At 38.1% G+C, this 17,139-nt stretch overlaps 1 protein-coding gene across 4 annotated transcripts; it reads right to left on the minus strand.

Moving 5' to 3' along the window:
- Positions 1 to 3,090: 3,090 nt before the first annotated feature.
- rnpc3 (RNA-binding region (RNP1, RRM) containing 3) lies at positions 3,091 to 16,061 on the minus strand. Of its 4 annotated transcripts, none has more exons than XM_086066672.1 (16): positions 15,964 to 16,061; positions 15,419 to 15,575; positions 15,268 to 15,315; positions 15,064 to 15,173; positions 14,853 to 14,942; positions 13,503 to 13,614; positions 12,844 to 12,912; positions 12,539 to 12,678; positions 11,193 to 11,318; positions 10,728 to 10,858; positions 9,246 to 9,425; positions 9,073 to 9,167; positions 8,848 to 8,906; positions 7,489 to 7,621; positions 7,036 to 7,110; positions 3,091 to 3,109 (listed from the first exon to the last, which is right to left on the minus strand). In XM_086066672.1, the coding sequence occupies exons 2-15, from the start codon at positions 15,569 to 15,571 to the stop codon at positions 7,045 to 7,047; spliced, it is 1,512 nt and encodes a 503-aa protein (XP_085922798.1). In that variant the 5' UTR covers positions 15,572 to 15,575; positions 15,964 to 16,061; the 3' UTR covers positions 3,091 to 3,109; positions 7,036 to 7,044. The 4 variants fall into 4 exon arrangements, with proteins under 4 accessions (XP_085922798.1, XP_085922795.1, XP_085922796.1 ...); XM_086066669.1 differs by lacking the exon at positions 3,091 to 3,109 and adding an exon at positions 4,599 to 4,921; XM_086066670.1 differs by lacking the exon at positions 3,091 to 3,109 and adding an exon at positions 4,599 to 5,256.
- Positions 16,062 to 17,139: the final 1,078 nt, after the last annotated feature.

The raw sequence follows: 17,139 nt of genomic DNA on the forward strand, positions 1-17,139 counted from the left end.
CTGAGCAGTTTTAAAACAACATGATCAGGCAAGTGAAGGACTAATTTCATCAGTCAACCAGTCGATGTCACGCTCTAAACGTCATTGGCGAGTCAACTATGGTCTATAAAACCTCCAAAATGGGACTTCCATCCATTTTCTACTTTGCTTATACTGTTGAGCGTTGCAAGGAGCTGACTTCAGGCTAAAGGCAGACTACACTGGACTGGTCACCAATCAATCACAGGGCACACACCTCTACCTCCTAAATTTTGGTTTAACTACGAATTGTATAACTTTTGGAGTTTCCTATGTGGGGCCCAGGTAGGATGGTTATGGGCTGGTGAATGGGTCCTATCTGGGCTGCCCAGCTGGGTCCCAGTTAATTTTGGCTAGGGATTTCATGGTGGCCCCATGTGGGCAAGCCCAGAGGGGCTCAAGGTGGGCCTCATATGGGCCCTAGCTAAAACCCACATGGGTATGGAATGGGCTGATGAATGGGCCCCATCTGTGCTGCCCAGCTGGGTCCCAGTTAAAAGTTGATTTGATTAGTTTTTGAGCAGATCAAAAAAAAATGTCATGTTCCAAAAAGCCGACCATAGCAGTACATTATAACAAACAATCAATAAAGGAAAAAGTTGACTCCTAAAAATGTATTGCCATGACAAGAATTTTGAACCAGGGTAACATGGAACCAAAGACAGACCCCCCTAACCACTGACCTATACAACCATTTGACAAGTTTGATGTTTTAAAAACATTTAACGTCACATCGGGCTCTCACAAATTTTAACAGTCCAGTTTTTTGTGCAAGTGAAAATTTCTTCCAGTGCCCAAATTATTTTTGTTCATATGTCAGTGTTTCTTGTGACAAGCAAGGAAAAGGGAAATGGCGCCAACTCATCTCAAACTGAGAAGATGTTAATGTTTAACAAATACACAAAATTATTTTGTGATTTTGCACATTTGGCAGATGCCTAGTTAGTAGATCAGCTTCCACGTCTGTTTGAACTAGCAATTAGCATTAGCCAGAAATGGCTAAGATAGCTAAAAGGATAGAAAAAACGAACAAGTTCCGGCCAAATAAGCAGCGATGAATGCTAATATTTCATCGACATGTTGCCACTTTAGTGGGCATGCTTTCTAACTTGTGTTGTCTGGCCCCTAGTGGTTCCAATGTCATTATTGCAGCTAGAAAGCTGCACACACTGCACAGAATGCATTTTAGCATTATACAACATTTGACATTTCATAATTGTATACCATGCCACTGCAAGCCCCAAACAGTCAAACAACAGGGTGCAAATTGTAGCACGCACACCGACTGCTGAGTCGGGTCCCAGTTGGGCGCTAGCTAATGATACTCGCTCACGCTAGATGGATAGCTGGTCTGCGTCTCACTTTAGAGGCGAAGGCCAGCTTGGCCATTCTAAAAAGCACAACAGTGTTGCTGTAACACTGTTTGGCATGCTGCTCAGTGTCTGCGCGTTACTCACAGAGTCACCCGGGGAATACTTTCTACCTCAACTGATCACTGGCCTGCACCTCCTGGCCCTGAGAAATCAACAGCCAGGATTTATAGATTTGTCTTAGATTGGCTGTCCCACATTTGTACCCCCATAAATACTTTTACAGCTTTGGTAATGCCACTGTGGGGAATAAACAAGGTTGCTGTGGATGTGGGTGAGGATGAGAATTTGCAGGCACCTCAGACAAGTGACAAAATGCAAGCAGCAACTTGCATGGGGATGAAAATCTAATCTCAACGCCAGTGCAGTTTTACAGGGCAACGCTCCTTTACATCTCATCAAATATCTGTTCGAAGTTATTTCCGTCAAAATGGGCAAAGACAGACGAGTAGGTTGTGTTGGGGGGGGGGGGGGGGGGGGGGGACCCAAACAAACATCCTCCTTGAATAAAGTGAATGACCTTGGACATCATTTTTATCAAAGACATTTAGGATAAATTTTTGAAGCACATTACTTTACTTCAGCTTTAAATGCTACTCATTCGGACAACTTCATTAAACTTGCAAGCTTTCAGCAAATGAAATATGCATAGTGAAGCCATCACTCTCTTCATAATGAATAAGCGTACCTTAGAATTGACACTATTGCTCTCCCAGTGACTTTGACTCATATAGGACGGAGGCTGGCAATGAGATGACGAAGCATTGTGTCTTCTACTGTTTGCATGGAGTCATGACAAAGTCAGTGCAAGTCAAGCGTTGACTCGCGTCGGTAGTGCAAGTCTTGAAGACAATTCAGTGAGAGACAATTAAGAGTGTTGCTGTTAAGTGGATTTTGTTCAAAAGCAAACAATACTGTTGGTAGAATGTGAACGTTTAGGAATGTGCAAACTACATGAAATAAATAAAATATCAAAACATCAATAAAGCTGCCTTTTTGGTTTAAATCACTTGACAAAAACATAGCTGGGCGAAATTCAATCATGCTGCTCACTGCTCAGTGATCTCTGCAGCGGAGGCCATTTAAAATCACCCCCCATCAGGATCCGTATTTATCATCTAACAGGTGAATTTTCACAATCGCTTTCCATTTTATAATGTCTGCATGTGGCTGAGAGGCCTACGGGGTCAAGTGGATTTCAAAAGGTTGAGGACAAAAAAAGACTTCAAAACACGACACAATGTCATTAAAAAAAAAAAAAAATCTTTCTTATATGTGGGATGACTTCAAGGACATACAACAGTCTAATAAATGTATTTGCACAGCATTGTTTTCATGAGAAATTTTTGGGGGATTCTATTGAAGTAATATCACAAGCTGTGTTTTCCCCATTTGTTTTTTAATAATTAATAAAGTATGTAAGGAGATGATGCTGGGACTGATACTATAGTAACTCCCTTGTTAAATAGAAGTTAAATATTCAAATGATAAGCACACATATGCAGCTCCAGTACGAAACAGACAGAGCTGGCGCACAGCATATATCTTCATCTGAGTCTACTTACAAAAGGTTAGCGTTCATCTTGCTCAAATCTTACCTGATAAATGCCTTAGTAACTCAATATTTCCACGGCTGGGGTGCACATTTGTCATCGTTGGGATGGCGTGCAGAGTCAGCCACAGATGGGGACCCCCCTTTTCCCTCATGCAGGAGATATGGGCTGCAGGTCAGACCAGATGAGCTCGTGTGATGGATGACCCTGTTCGCTTGGATCTTAACCACAGAAGTTTAATGCGGAAATATTTTTGTACACTACTGAAAAGCTGCAGCGGAATTGCTCTTTTACATCAAAATAAAAAAGAATAGCTTGGCTAATTGGAATATTAAGAGTTAACATTGACTCGTCAGGTGTAAAGTCTAACATTTTAGGAGCACCAAAATAAGCACCTGAATATAAACGTGAGTCTACATATATGCCATTGTTTAGACATAGCATACTGAAAAGTTCCATCCGAACGTCTTGCCTGTTCCTTTGTCTTTAATGCACACTATACTAAAATTTACTGTCATAAGAGTGTATTTTCCCAGTTAAGAATTTTAATGATACCAGGAATATTGACACCTTGTCAAATACATGCGGAAGAAGGTCTAATGTGTCCAAATGATTCCATGTTCATATACTGTATTAGTCACACGGACTCAGCAAATGTTCATCTTTTACTGACTGTAAGGTATCATTCGCATGTACATGGCTGTTTTGAACTAAACTCTTGTATTGAATCTCATTAATTTATTCGATTCGTCTAACGATGTGGGTGGCGAGGCTAATTGACATGGCCTTGTAGCTCACAAGAAAGTGTTTTCTGTTGCAATAAAGCACTTCTGGTACGTCTGGGTTTTATATTGCCTGCATTTCACTTTCGAGAGCTAATCAAATCAATTCAGTCAAATTCAAACAAAGGGTCATCTTTCAGGTTTTTCGAGTGATCTACAGTAGTGGCAAAAATATATATACAGACGTTTACACATTGACAGTGCAAATTGCTTGAAGGAGATGAACACCGAAACAGATGGATAAAAACAGGTGGATGTTGCTACTTAAATTTATATTCCACAAATACAATATTAATCAGAATGCTGAGTTTAGAATGGAGGGGTGCATAGAATACATTATTATAAAGCAAATGTTTGACTTCACAACAAAACTGCCCTCGTGACATCCAAATACTTCCAGTGGTCACCAACAACAGAAGTGGTCAGCCATCGTATCTCAAAGACGACGTCTCAAACCTGAATTCATCACTGACTGACGTGCTCCCCCTACACTTCTAGTCTTGCTCACCCCCACAGAGGACAAAAACAATTTGATTTCCAAATCCTCTGATATGAATGACAGCTGCTGAGGGGGAAAGTTCACTCTCTGAGGTTTACGCTCTGTAATAACGCAGGTGGGGCGAGGCAGGATTTTAAAGGTAAGCTAAAGCGGCTGGAGCAATTTCCCACTGACTTCACTCTATTTGGTTTGTTTGCAGACTTTATTCCCCTTCTTTCTGCAGTCATCTTTTTTTTCTTGCAGATGCCACAAGCCAACCATCTCTATTTCATACTCTTCCATTCTGCATTTCTTTTAAAGTTTGATGTTTCGGAATGAAAAGTACCCGTAATATGTAGATATGCGGGTTAGTGTGCTGAACAGAGACATGAACTCATTTGAATAAAAAATATTTTTTTATTAAATAAAAGCTGAAGACGACCTCTGATGATCATCACCTGAAATTCAGCCAGACGAGGTAGAAAACATGGTCAAACAACATTTGGTAAACAATGCTAAATTCATTGAATGCAGATAGAGAAAACAAAGCGCTCTGTCCTTTTAAATGTAGATCAATGTGCTTAAAAGGTCAATACTTCATATTCCATTGGTGCCACAAATAGAACTGCCCTCTTTTCTTTAGATTTTTGTTTCTCCAAAGGATATGTTCAAATAAGGATACAAATGGTTCTGCTGGCCCACAAATTCAAGCCTTGGAATCTTGAATGAATGAAGTATAAAGACAAATTGAAAAGAGAGCATGACAATGTGAACTCTGTCACAATTCAGGAAAAGAAATCAATACTGTATTTCCTTCCGTTTACTATTACAGGGAGTCCGCCCGTTTACAACAGAGTTCCAATGATACGGCGGTGATGTAACAAATTTGTAAATTAAGTCTACATTAACGCAGTGGTAAAGTCACAACTACAGTAGATACTCCAATAAATACCCTTCTATGCTATAATTACAATTTACAATACAATGGAAAATGGTGTCTTCTTGTGCGTAGTCTTGCGCCACACCGGTAAGAAGTTCATTGTGCGATTGGTAACCTTAAAGTGAAAGTCAACCTTAAACATTTCTTGACAATAATGTGTTATTTGTGACCTTACTAGTCTAAACATGACTTTCTGATTAATATCACATTTTTGGAATATGAGTTATGAAGCAAAATCCAGCTGTTTTTATTCATCTCAGGGGGCGGCCATTTTACCACTTGCTGTTGTGGTATGAAGATGACATCAATGTTGCTCAGGGCTCAGGCAATAACCAATCAGAGCTCAGCTGTTTTCTGAAGTTACACTGTGATTGGTTGTTGCTTGAGACCTGAGCAACATTGATGTCATCTTCAGTCGACAGCAAGTGGCAAAATGGATGAGATGAGATGGATTTTGTTGCTCAACTCATATTCCACTAACGCAATATTAATTAGAATACATTTGACTTCCCCGTTAAAACATGCATTGCCGACATAAACAAAGGACCACATGTAATTATATTAAAAAGTCTGTTATAAAATGTTTCCTCCACAAATGAGATTTTTATTGTTTACCATATTTAGATTATAATTCGCTTTGTGATTAGCAGTTGTTGCTAACTCAAACGTAAAAACTATGCAAACACATCAATCTGCTTTTTTCATGGTTCAGGTGTTGTGCTTGGTCATTCAATTTAAAGGGTAACTCAACAGAAAATCTGACTCTTGCTCCGCCCCTCACTAAGATTTGAAATCGGTGTTCAAAGGGCGAGTTGACTGGAGGGGCGATGAGTTGCGAATGGGAAGAGGGTTGGGCGTGGTCTGGCTGTGATTGACAGCAGCAACTCGCTAAGAAGGAATTTAAGGAGGCGTGTACGAGACAGTCGGTGGGCGGCAGAGCGACTACGTCACACTTTACAAGTGACGTAGTAACTGACTTCTCGACGTAGTAACTGACTTCTCGTGTAATGAGAGGACAAACAGCCAATTTGTGTTTATCCCAGTGTTCAACCTTAAGATGGCGCCAAGCACACGGTTTTTGTCCCAAATTCAAGCTTTCAGCAAACATGCACTCAAATGTCAAAATAATGACATTTATGTAGACAGCATTAGCAGATACCAGTTTATCAACCACAACAAAAGGTTGATTTAGTGTTGAGTACACCTTTAATGACACATAGTCGATTAATTGGGGCTTGGCGTCTCTTAAAGCAAAAGCCCGCTATTTGAGGAAATACGGTAACATACGGTACAGGCCAAAAGTTTAGACACAACTCATTCAATGTGTCAAAGGCTTTAATCTCATTTCTATTTACATTGTGGATTATCACTGAAAGCATCAAAACTAAGAATGACCACGAGGAGTTATGTATTAAATTTTTTTATAAATAAATAGGTGAAATAACTGAAAACATGTTTTATATTGTAGTTTCTTCAAAATAGCCACCCTTTGCTCTGATTACGGCTTTGCACACTTTAGGCATTCTCAACTCTGGGAACTCCATCAAAACTGCTGGAAAACCATTTCAGGTGACTACTCTTGAAGCTCATCGAGAGAATGCAAAGAGTGTGCAAAAAAATCATCAGAGCCAAAGAGTGACTATTTTGAAAAAAATAGAATATAAAACATGTTTTCAATTATTTTACCTTATTTTTTTTAAGTAAATAACTCCACGTGTTCACATATTTGATGACTTCAAAAAGCATGAAAATGAAGAAAAGCATTGCATGAGAAGGTGCATCCAAACTTTTGGCCTGTACTGTACTTTTTTTGTTTGCTTAGGCTATTTTAACAAAAAAATTTGAATAAATACAACTGCATAAATATATATATTTTTTTTTAAACAGAACTCACCTGCAAATGTTATCGTTGTTTTCTTTTCTTGGCATCGTTATTGTCTTGTTTTGGCCTGGCTGATCGAGCAAATTGCTGCAATTATCAGTTAAAGGCATTAAACATTAAAAATACGGTCAATGTTTACACTCTCACCAGAAGGCATTTTCTTTTCCATGCAGACAACTTAAATAGTCACGTGTTTCTAGTTTACAGCAAGGCTGTCCAAACTACAGCCACTATCCATGTTTTTTTTTTTTATATTACTTTTGAAAAGGTCTGGTCTTAATGAAGTGGTGTTGGTGTTTCCTGATGATCAAAATGAACACTACATCTTTAAGAGTCAAAGTAAAATACATATCTGTTATAAGAGATAATCATGTAGCCTTTAGTCATGACTACCAATTAGGTGACAAGCTGACCACATTGTGACATTATTAGCTCCCACAACAGAGCACGGAACAAAAAGGATACCACCACGAGGGGTTTGTCGAAGAGAATATAGCCGTTGGTTTCCCGTAGGGCTTTTTCTGCACTCTGCTCACTGGAAAGTCCGACAAAGGCCTGCCCTTTCATCCGGCCATCTTTCATTAACACCACGTCAAACCTGGCAAAGGAACGGAAAGCAGGGGACCAGCATTAGCACTCACGGTTGATCTAGCCAGTTGGGGGAAAACGCATCTGGGCATTTGGGAGAATGAAAAAGTGAAAGTAACTACAGGTGTTTTATGGCACCCCAATAAGACCTAAAAATATGGATGCAGGAAATGGAAAAGCTTTACATTTTCTTCTATTAAAAAAAAAAACAGCCTGCCATATCGTAAACGGCACTCGCGAGAGCCCTCAGACTTGGAAGTGATACTTTCAATTGCAAACAGAATGACGCTATAAAGCTTGTGATCACTGCCACTGGACCAGCCTGTTCAATACTAGCCGTTTTACAAAATTTCTATCCTGGGTCACATACTCACTTTGGACTCTTAACACTGACAACTGTGGTGTAGAATTGCACTGCATGGGTGCTTTGAAAATGTTGTGCCTTCATGTTGCGAAGTAAACAAAACTATTAAAAACACATTTGAGTGCAACGCTTAAAATGTCAACAGTACGCAGCCAAAATAAACACGCATGCTAGAATAATACTTACTCAAATTATAAATCATCTTTTAAAAGGCAAATATTGTAACACAAATCTTATATTGGACGTAATGTACAGTATATCTGCACTAGCAGGTAGACATGTGCTTTTGCACTTAAAATACATTTTAGAAGCTTTATGTGACATCTCAGCTGATTAAAAAAAATATATAAAAAATAAAATTGTATTCAACGCAGCATACAGACTTTTGGTTTGAAAAATGTGCATATTTGTCACAAAATACATAAAAGTCATGCTCTACTAAAGTCATGACTTTTTTTGTGGCTGAGAATTAAAAGCAAACCAGACTCAAATGTGTGCAAAGCGTACCAGAGTGTCAGATTATAAGTGAACATAACCTAAGAGTGTGGCGCTCGACCAAACACAAGCTCAGTTTGACGTCCCCGGTGGAATATTCATTTAAAAGTACGGCTGATGCTCAAACATATAAAACATCCCTGCTGATCTGCGTGTCAGGTTGGATCATTTTTTAATAACGTAGAACAGTGAGCATGCATTACTAGAATCTCTCCAGAGAAAGTGACAAATTGCTCGAGTCAAAAATAGCTGATGAGTAGGAGATGGTGTAAATAAAAGAGATGGTTACAAGACTTGTTTCTCCAGCTGCCATTTGATCAAATCAGTCCTTACAACTAAACTAATTTGTCTCTGACAGTGACAAAAAGGACACTCACATGTTTCTTTCAGTTTCTGACGAGGGATCAATGTATCTCCCGTAGATGTACTTTAGGTCCTGGAAGACAAATGATGAACAGAAAGGGCAAAGGCGCACTGATGCAGCAAAGCTAATTATGAGATTCTTTTACGTTGACATTCAAATATGCAGCAATCTGATGACTTCAGCAAGTAAAATGCAACGGGACAACCGCAAGTGGGTCAAGTGCCAGAAAAGAACCTACTTTCTCTTCCACTTGTTTTGCGATATTCTTCACATACAGCCTGCAGGTCGGCTCACCTGGCTCATAATTCTTAAACACCGACATCCTTTTTATTTCTGTTTTCAAGGAGGAAACAGTGAGTTTGAGGTCATATTGGTGCGCGCGTATGTGTGTTTTGTCATCTCCTTGTTTACCGGCTCTTGAGAGACGTCCTTTCTCAAGCTCTTTTCTTGAGATGACATCCGAGGGGAGATCCTCCTCTTCGTCACTGTGCTCCTCACATTCCTGCGACGACAGGATGCTGGGATAGATCTTGCCAAATCCTTCTGCAGCCTCCATTTTGTTGTTGAAGGTAACCTCTGTGTCATCCATTTCTGAAGGATAAACAGAGGCTGTTGAAGGAGCCAAAACCAAGTCATTTTTGGGTCTGCGATTCGATTCAGAATCAATTTTGACTCAAAATGATTTGATTGACAATAATTTTTGCTTCAATCTATAGATGTGCAAGGAATTGTAATGATCTTCTCCAGTCTGACTCGCTAATGCCAATTAGCGCGCTACTCGAGGCACTTTTATCACTCAAAAAAACGGCTTCACACTGCAAAAAAAACTACTTTTATTGGAATAACTTGATCGTGACTTTTTCTTTCTACTTTCTAATGTGGCTTAACTTAACAGTGTATTAGACTGTGTGGAACCACACTGCCCCTCAGTGGCCAAACCGGGTACAACATGAAAAGCGCTCCAGACAATGGCAAGACAGTATAAAATTATTTAAATAAAATCGATTTTGGGACATTTAAAATCGATTCTGAATCGTACTAAATGAGAATCGTGATTCTTATGAGAATCGACTTTTTGGCACACCCCGAATAAGTATCACTCCCATTTTTTAAAATATATTGTCGAGTGGGGGGTACAATTATAGACCTGAGACGGGCACACGAGCACGTGTACAACGAGGAATTAAAATAAGCAAAACTATGCAGGAGAAAAAGTTATTACCCATCGTGATTGCACTCGAACAAAGCATTTTTATATATACTCCCACTTATCTGCTCCCCTCACCCCCTTTCCTTTTCATTTAAATTGCTTGTTTATCAGACAAAACAAGACTAATCCAAAAAGCCACCTGTCGTCATTTATCTTCCCTTCACGCCTTTAAGAAATCTGCCGCGCTTGACTTTGAGATCTATTTTACTTCTCTGGAGTTTACTGGAGAGTCAAGTTGTAGCGAGAGATAAGGTGTCAAAATAAATATACAAAGGAAAAAAGGGAAAGCCAACAAGTAACACAGACGGAACCCCCCCCCCTCCCCTCGCCCCACACCTCTCCCCAAATGACATTTCCTCACACTGATAATGGCAACACCTTTTCAGTGCAAGATGGCTGTTCCTGTGATATACACTATTGCTGTTGTGACTTGCCCCACGGATAGCACACGTGTCAAACCGCTCTTGGGCCAATCTGATTGTAAGAAACATCTTTACATGTAATCTAAACCTGATAACTCGTGCTTAACAAATTTCACAACATTAATCCTGTTTAATAATAGTTGACTAAATTATTATAAACACTCAATGACCACAATTGGGATAGCTCCAGTCTCAGTTCAACATAAATATAAAATTCAGATTAATAATGGATAAATCAAAGTAGCAATCCAAGATACATACCTTCATCACACTGCGTCCCACTTCCATCCACCCTGGGTGCCACCTCTGAAACCGAAATGTGGAATTCTATTTTCTTCGGTCCAGCGGGGTTGAGCTGCTCAAACACGTCTGATGGCTGCATGACTGGAGCCCTGAAGACAGCAGAGGCAATCGCCACATATATAAACAGATGCTTTCTGAACGCAACCCGCAATAAAATCTGGCTCCTGCGTGACATAAGGGGCCCGAGATTTTCTGGTGAACGGTTCCCAGTCCACCCAAATGCAGTCAGGAGACACTGGGCATCTAAAATTTCTAAGATAGTGGTGTGCCATTAAGGGCAGTACTTTCTTTCCCTCAACCATCACCAGGTTGCATTTGTGACCAAAAACATACTACCTTAGAGGCTTTCTTATTTTCTTTTTTTTAAGCAAACTGTGAGCCTGAAGGAATGCGTGAGGACATGCACAAGTGGTTCTGTTGTACCTCTGAGAGTCTGGTTTGGGCACATAGAGGAGATCCTTGATCTTGGGCTTCTTCCTCTTGGAAGAATTTTTTGGTCTCAGGGGTCTCTTGCATGCTTGGTTGACCTGACCCATCAGACGAACAATCCTGAAACAAAGCCAGCATTGGAAACGAGACATGCATTCAGTACTGCACATTAGAAGAAAAGAAAAAAACGTCCACCGTTAATGCTTCATGCTTCAAATAAAGTATGAGAAGCATTAGCAAAACTTCTGAATGGCACATATTGAGTACACTGTCAATAATGTCATCTCTTTTTTTCACTTTTAACAAGAGTATGAAAACCTAGAAAAAGTTGTTATTGTACATTTAGAACAGATATAACATTTGTGATTAATCGTGAGTTAACTATTGAAGTCATGTGATTAATTACAATTAAAAATGTTAATCGCCTGACGGCCTAATTTATAATAATCTTTTCTTTTTTTAAATAATCTTTTTTCAAAAAAAGAAAAGATTATTAAAATGAGGGCGATTCAATGAGAAATTTTATATCTCGTCTAAATGCACAATATTTTTTTCAATTTTCTTGTTTACAAAAGTGGAAAAAAAATTAAATTAATAGAAATAGTTCAAATTAATTTTTGACGTCTATAGCAGTCAATGGCAGTGAATGAGTTCATATCTAATTAATATTGTGTTTGTGAAATATGAATTAAACAGCCAAATCCACCTGTTTTTGATTTCAGGGGGCGGCCATTTTGTCACTTGCTGTCGACATCACAGTTGATTAGAGTTAACGACTAATTAGAACTCACCTGTTTTGTTTGGTCAGATGACTTGACACAAGTTGTGAACTTGTGATTAGAGCTGACAAAATTAATCGACAGGTAATCGATTATCAAATTAATCGACAACTATTTTAATAATTGAGTAATCATTTGGAGCCATTTTTTTATTTGAAATTGTCCAAATCCTCTGATTTTAGCATATGAACAGTATTTATTCACTGATTTCTGTAGAAGAAGAAGACTGATTATCTTCTGTGTTTGCAAACATTGGTTTTTCCTTTTTTAACATTGGTTTTTACTTTGGAAAACAATGAGCAAACCGGTGACATAGTACAACATCCCCCTTTTTTAATCACTATACAAAGTACAAAATAAACACCAATGCCTAGTTAATAAAAGGGGAAAAAATGTTATTCCAATAAGTAATGCAAAATTAAAATGAATCCAATCAGTCGATTAATTGATTGAATAATAGCTAGATTAATCGATTTAAAAAAATATTCTGTAGTGACTACTACTTGTAATGTCTATTTGAAGTACAATCAACTGGTCTCAAATGAGCATTTTACTTCTCACCTCTCTTTGTCTTCATCTTCACTCTCATACTCAGATTCTTCATCAGATGACCTCTTCATCTCCTCCAATGGTGTGGGCAAGAGACCAGGAGGCAATGGGAGAGCCATGGGGAAGGGTGGGGCAGTAGGCAGATGCCCAAACTGCAAGAGACATTTTTTTTTTTATGACTGAGCTTATACTTAACTGACTTCAACTGCCTTGTAATTTATCTCCTGTTTCACATAACACTGCTTCCATGGCATAACTAAATACTTGTTTAATGATAAATGAAATGAAATCCCAAAGCCCTGACAAAACAAGCTCACCAGGAGGGGTCTGGGAGTGACCGGTCCGAACGGGCACGGTAAATTCATCTTGTTCATCAGATGCAGAACCTGTTAAATTGATGATGAAAACATTCCAGCAGTAAAGAGTGGTGTTGTGGTTCATACCAGCAAATATAGAAACAAATAGCACCACAAAAAAAAAGAGATTGCACAGCTTTTGTGCTTTCCATTTGAAATGCATGGATCAAGGAGAGATTGAGGTGAGAAGAGTGAGAGGCGAGGAGGGGGTGATGCAGTTGCTGCTTCTGCTTCTGCTTCGACACAAGAGCGCCACCAAGAAGCGAAAGCTGCAAACAGCAGCGTTGAAAATCTAGGCGGCTCGGCTCCTCGGGAAATGTTAAACCCATAACTCATGCTTCCCACTTATGGTTATTATTAACATGCGCAAATTGGAATTTAAAAAAGGTAAATGTTTGCTGGATGATCTTTAAAGGAAATGGATGCAGTTCAAAGACTTCATATATTCATTTCATAATAGCTAATCTCTCAAGGCTAAACATGCAGAGATTAGGTTTTTTTGTTACAAATTACCACTTAAACAGCATGCAAAATACAGTTTAGAAAAAAAGACCATTTGCAGATCAAAGATTTCCAGGGTGGGAAAATAAATGATGCATAAAAGGAAACAATGAACTCACTTGAACATAAAACTTGGGCACACACAAGAGGGTGTGTGTTATATTTGTCAGAACGCTATTCGAAGGAGGTGGGTACAAATACTTCAATGTGGGATTTTGCTGGTATTTCAACCTGTAATTGAGAAAGAGGCAAAAATGTTTTACAACAGATTTTTTTTTATAAATAATCAGTCAATGAATTAGTCATTTATCCATAAAATACCACAATTTAATTATGTATTGATGTAACAATACAATTTTATGTATTGTAAGGTTCACAATCAGATAATTATAATTATTTCACATTGTCCAAAATGTATTAATACTTCATTTGTCATTTTTAATTGCATGATATACATGGGTAAAAATCAATATCATAAGACCAATTTTTTTTAATAAACATGGTTACAGATGTTTGTGAAAAAAGTATATTTTGTGGTAAATAATTTAATGGATTAAAATTAATAACAGAAATAAAAAGGGGTACAGTACAACAGTAACACTCATACAACAATAAACAATTTAACAATTGCAAAACTGGCGATGTGTGTTATGGACAAATATAAATAAGAATTAATGATTTTTTTTTAATTACATGGAATAAAAAGCTATTTCAAGTCTGTTCTTCATTTATTTATAAAACTGATTTGATATAAACCACACAATTAAATGATTATAAATGAATGAATATACTGTACATAAAATGAAACACAAATATCCAGTGTCCAAATACCATTCAAAATATCTGGTAGTACAACCCCTTTTCAAAGAATGCCATAGAGCAAATAAATAAAATACTGTTTATCCAGTAAAAGTTTCATTAAAAAGAGGAGAAAAATCAATTAAGAGTATTCGGTCAGTAGCAGCAAGGTAAATCTCCTGACAAAATGATATATGTCACGAAATATATGGCATGATAGACGTTTTATAGTGTATCTATAATATGTATCGTTCTAACGCACAACTCTATACAAAACAATGGAATACTCTTTCAATGAAAAGAATAGCAGGGTGTATTAAAAGTCCATTTCAAATGTGCCTCGTGCATCGCATTTTAGAACAAAAAAAAGCACTTCAATAGAAACGGTCCTGAAATGATGCAGAATCACACTGATATTGTCTACGATGTATCGGTGTACTTTTTCAATATTGCTGCACCATAAAACCCTGCAGCGAAGTCAGGTCAATTCACCGTCATTTTCTTTTTCTTTCAAATAACTTGACCCTTGGGATTGTGAAATAAGTGTCACACTTACCTGAAATAAAATACTTTAAATGTAAAATTATAGCAAGTTCCAAGTAATTTGAAATGATCACATCATTAAAAACAGCTAAATCTGTCAGACGTATGTACATATGTTCAACACTCACCCAAGACTTGGAGCAATGCCCGTCTCTATAAGAGCAGCGTTAGACTGCTTAGTTTCTGGTTTGTTCTGCGCCTCCTTGTTAGTCTTTTTACTGTTGGCAAAAAAAAAGAAACAAATAGTTCAGATGTCTGATTCAAATTTCACTAGAATTTTACCATAAATCAGTATATTCGAGAGCAAGGGGTATTCTGAGAGTGAATGTAGTCACCTACCGATCTGACACAGGTGGATCCTTTAATACTGTGATGTTATCTTGGCCTTTTGCAAATTCCACTATAAGCTTTCGATTGAGAATCTCTAGCTGATGGAGCCGAGTAAGAGCCTTGAACAGATTTTTTGGAAAGTAAACAAGTGTCGTGACAAAGTGGAATACAATATGCATGGTACAATGGCAGTATTTGTAATTAGAGGCTCACTTTTTCTGCAGCTTTTTCACTGCAAAAAGTTGCAAATGCTGTGTGTTTCTGTGGGCAGGGGGAAAACACGGCTGAGAATGGGCATATTCATAACTGTGCAGCTTTGGTTAACGATTAGTTTGAAATAATTTAAGAATTGAACTGAACCCACCATACGTCCAAAGTTTGAGAAAAATCTGACGGACTGAGCTCCAAAATACTTGAGCAGGTCCTCCTTCTCATCTCCGCTCAGCTCGGCTGGTAAATGGCGGACCAACAGTGTCTTGCTTCCACGCTTCTCGGTAGATTCCTCAGGCAAGTCCATTTCTCTGCAGGTCAGAAGAATACAGTTATCCATTCCTGTTACTCATCACCGCTGTAGCTAAGGCAACAACAAGCATTGCAGCTAAAATTGGTTGTTGCCAAAAGCATGCTGTATGTAGTAAGGTATATTGTCTTGGAGCTTGGGGTTGTGTGACGGGATTTTTTACATTTTCAACAGCAGTGTTAAACAAACGATTTGCTTTCATCAGAAAGTAGTGATGTTTAACACAACAATGGCAATACCAAGATGCCGTAGTGCGAATATGAGACCACTGAGATGTATTTACGAATCACCTAGGCTTTTTCATAAGGCTGTTGCCACTACATTCACATTTCCGTTACACATATTAGTTATTTATTTTTATTTTTTACCCTAACCTATTGAAAGCTCACCTTTAGTTGGTTGTTACGCTAGCTCGCCGCAGTATTACGCTAGTAGTAAATCAACTTCCGCTCTGCTCTTCTTCTGACAGAAAACGGGTGGTAGTACCGCGGTAAGTGCACACTGTCGCCCCCTTCGTTCAAAATTGGAACATCACGGTCAGTTTGGATGTCTTGATAATATGCGGATCTGTTTGCACAGCCAGTATTTATTCGACATCCTAGGGAGCACTTGTCTTTCTCTTAAGGTTGAATAAGAAATATTTCCAATAACTAATTGTCATATGTTAGTCATGGCTTCATTCATACCACACTAACGCTTTAGAGTAAAATTGTCACAGGTAGGTAAGTAGATTTAGTGTAATCTTTTTTTTAAACACTTACACAAATACATTTTAAAAGCATATCTGATCATACCCGCAAAAACAATCAAATGCATACTAATACTGAATATAACCTTGTGACAGTAGGCAATTCCTTAAAAATAGAAGTGCATCTCAATACATTTGAATACTGTATACTTTTCATTCATTTATTTCAAGTCTAAAATTGAAATGTATGTTGTACAGATGCAGTAGAAACAGGAAAATAATTGTCATAAAGCCATTCTCTTCACTCTTCAAAACAATAGTTTCATTGCCAATGTTAAGTGCAACACAAATTGGGATAATAATATTGATATATTAGGAAGTAAAAAATGTAAATCAAAATAAAATGGGGCAAACGAGGTAAAGAATAGAGGAGAGAGACATTAATTAATCCACCAGCTCCTGCCTTTCTAATTATGCTACTAGTCCTATAAATTGTCATTTTATGCACTTTAATGTTGTTTTTAACCACCAGGTGTCGACCTAAGCACACGAAATATCAGCAGTCCAGAAACGAAATGCTCCAGTGAGACGGCTCAAATTATTGCATGCAAAATAAAATATAAATAAACTCAGCCAGAAGATCTCATACATGTACATAAGGAAAATCACGCAATGGCAGCCAAATTTATGACAATTTATTAGTTCATTGTACATCAATTTGATTTATTATTGTTATTATTATTCATAGCTTCCAGTTATCTTTTGGGCACATTTGACATAGAAGTAGGCCTATCACCAATTGAGAATATAGCAGCTAGCCAATCTGTGCAGCCTGAAGTCTCCTGCTTCCTATCACCAGTCCACAGAAAAACTCTGT

Source organism: Leptonotus elevatus, chromosome 21 (assembly GCF_054856555.1).
Source record: "Leptonotus elevatus isolate MCC_2025b chromosome 21, RoL_Lele_1.0, whole genome shotgun sequence".
NCBI lineage: Eukaryota > Metazoa > Chordata > Actinopteri > Syngnathiformes > Syngnathidae > Leptonotus > Leptonotus elevatus.

What these genes read in the sequence shown, in the direction of transcription:
- rnpc3 (XM_086066672.1), bottom strand. Translation starts at nt 15,571, where the DNA reads ATGGACTTGCCTGAGGAATCTACCGAGAAGCGTGGAAGCAAGACACTG. An exon ending in GATCCACCTGTGTCAGATCG is followed by an intron (nt 14,943 to 15,063) that starts GTAGGTGACTAC and finishes TTTTGCCAACAG; the next exon opens with TAAAAAGACTAACAAGGAGG. An exon ending in TCGACAAACCCCTCGTGGTG is followed by an intron (nt 7,111 to 7,488) that starts GTATCCTTTTTG and finishes TGATAATTGCAG; the next exon opens with CAATTTGCTCGATCAGCCAG.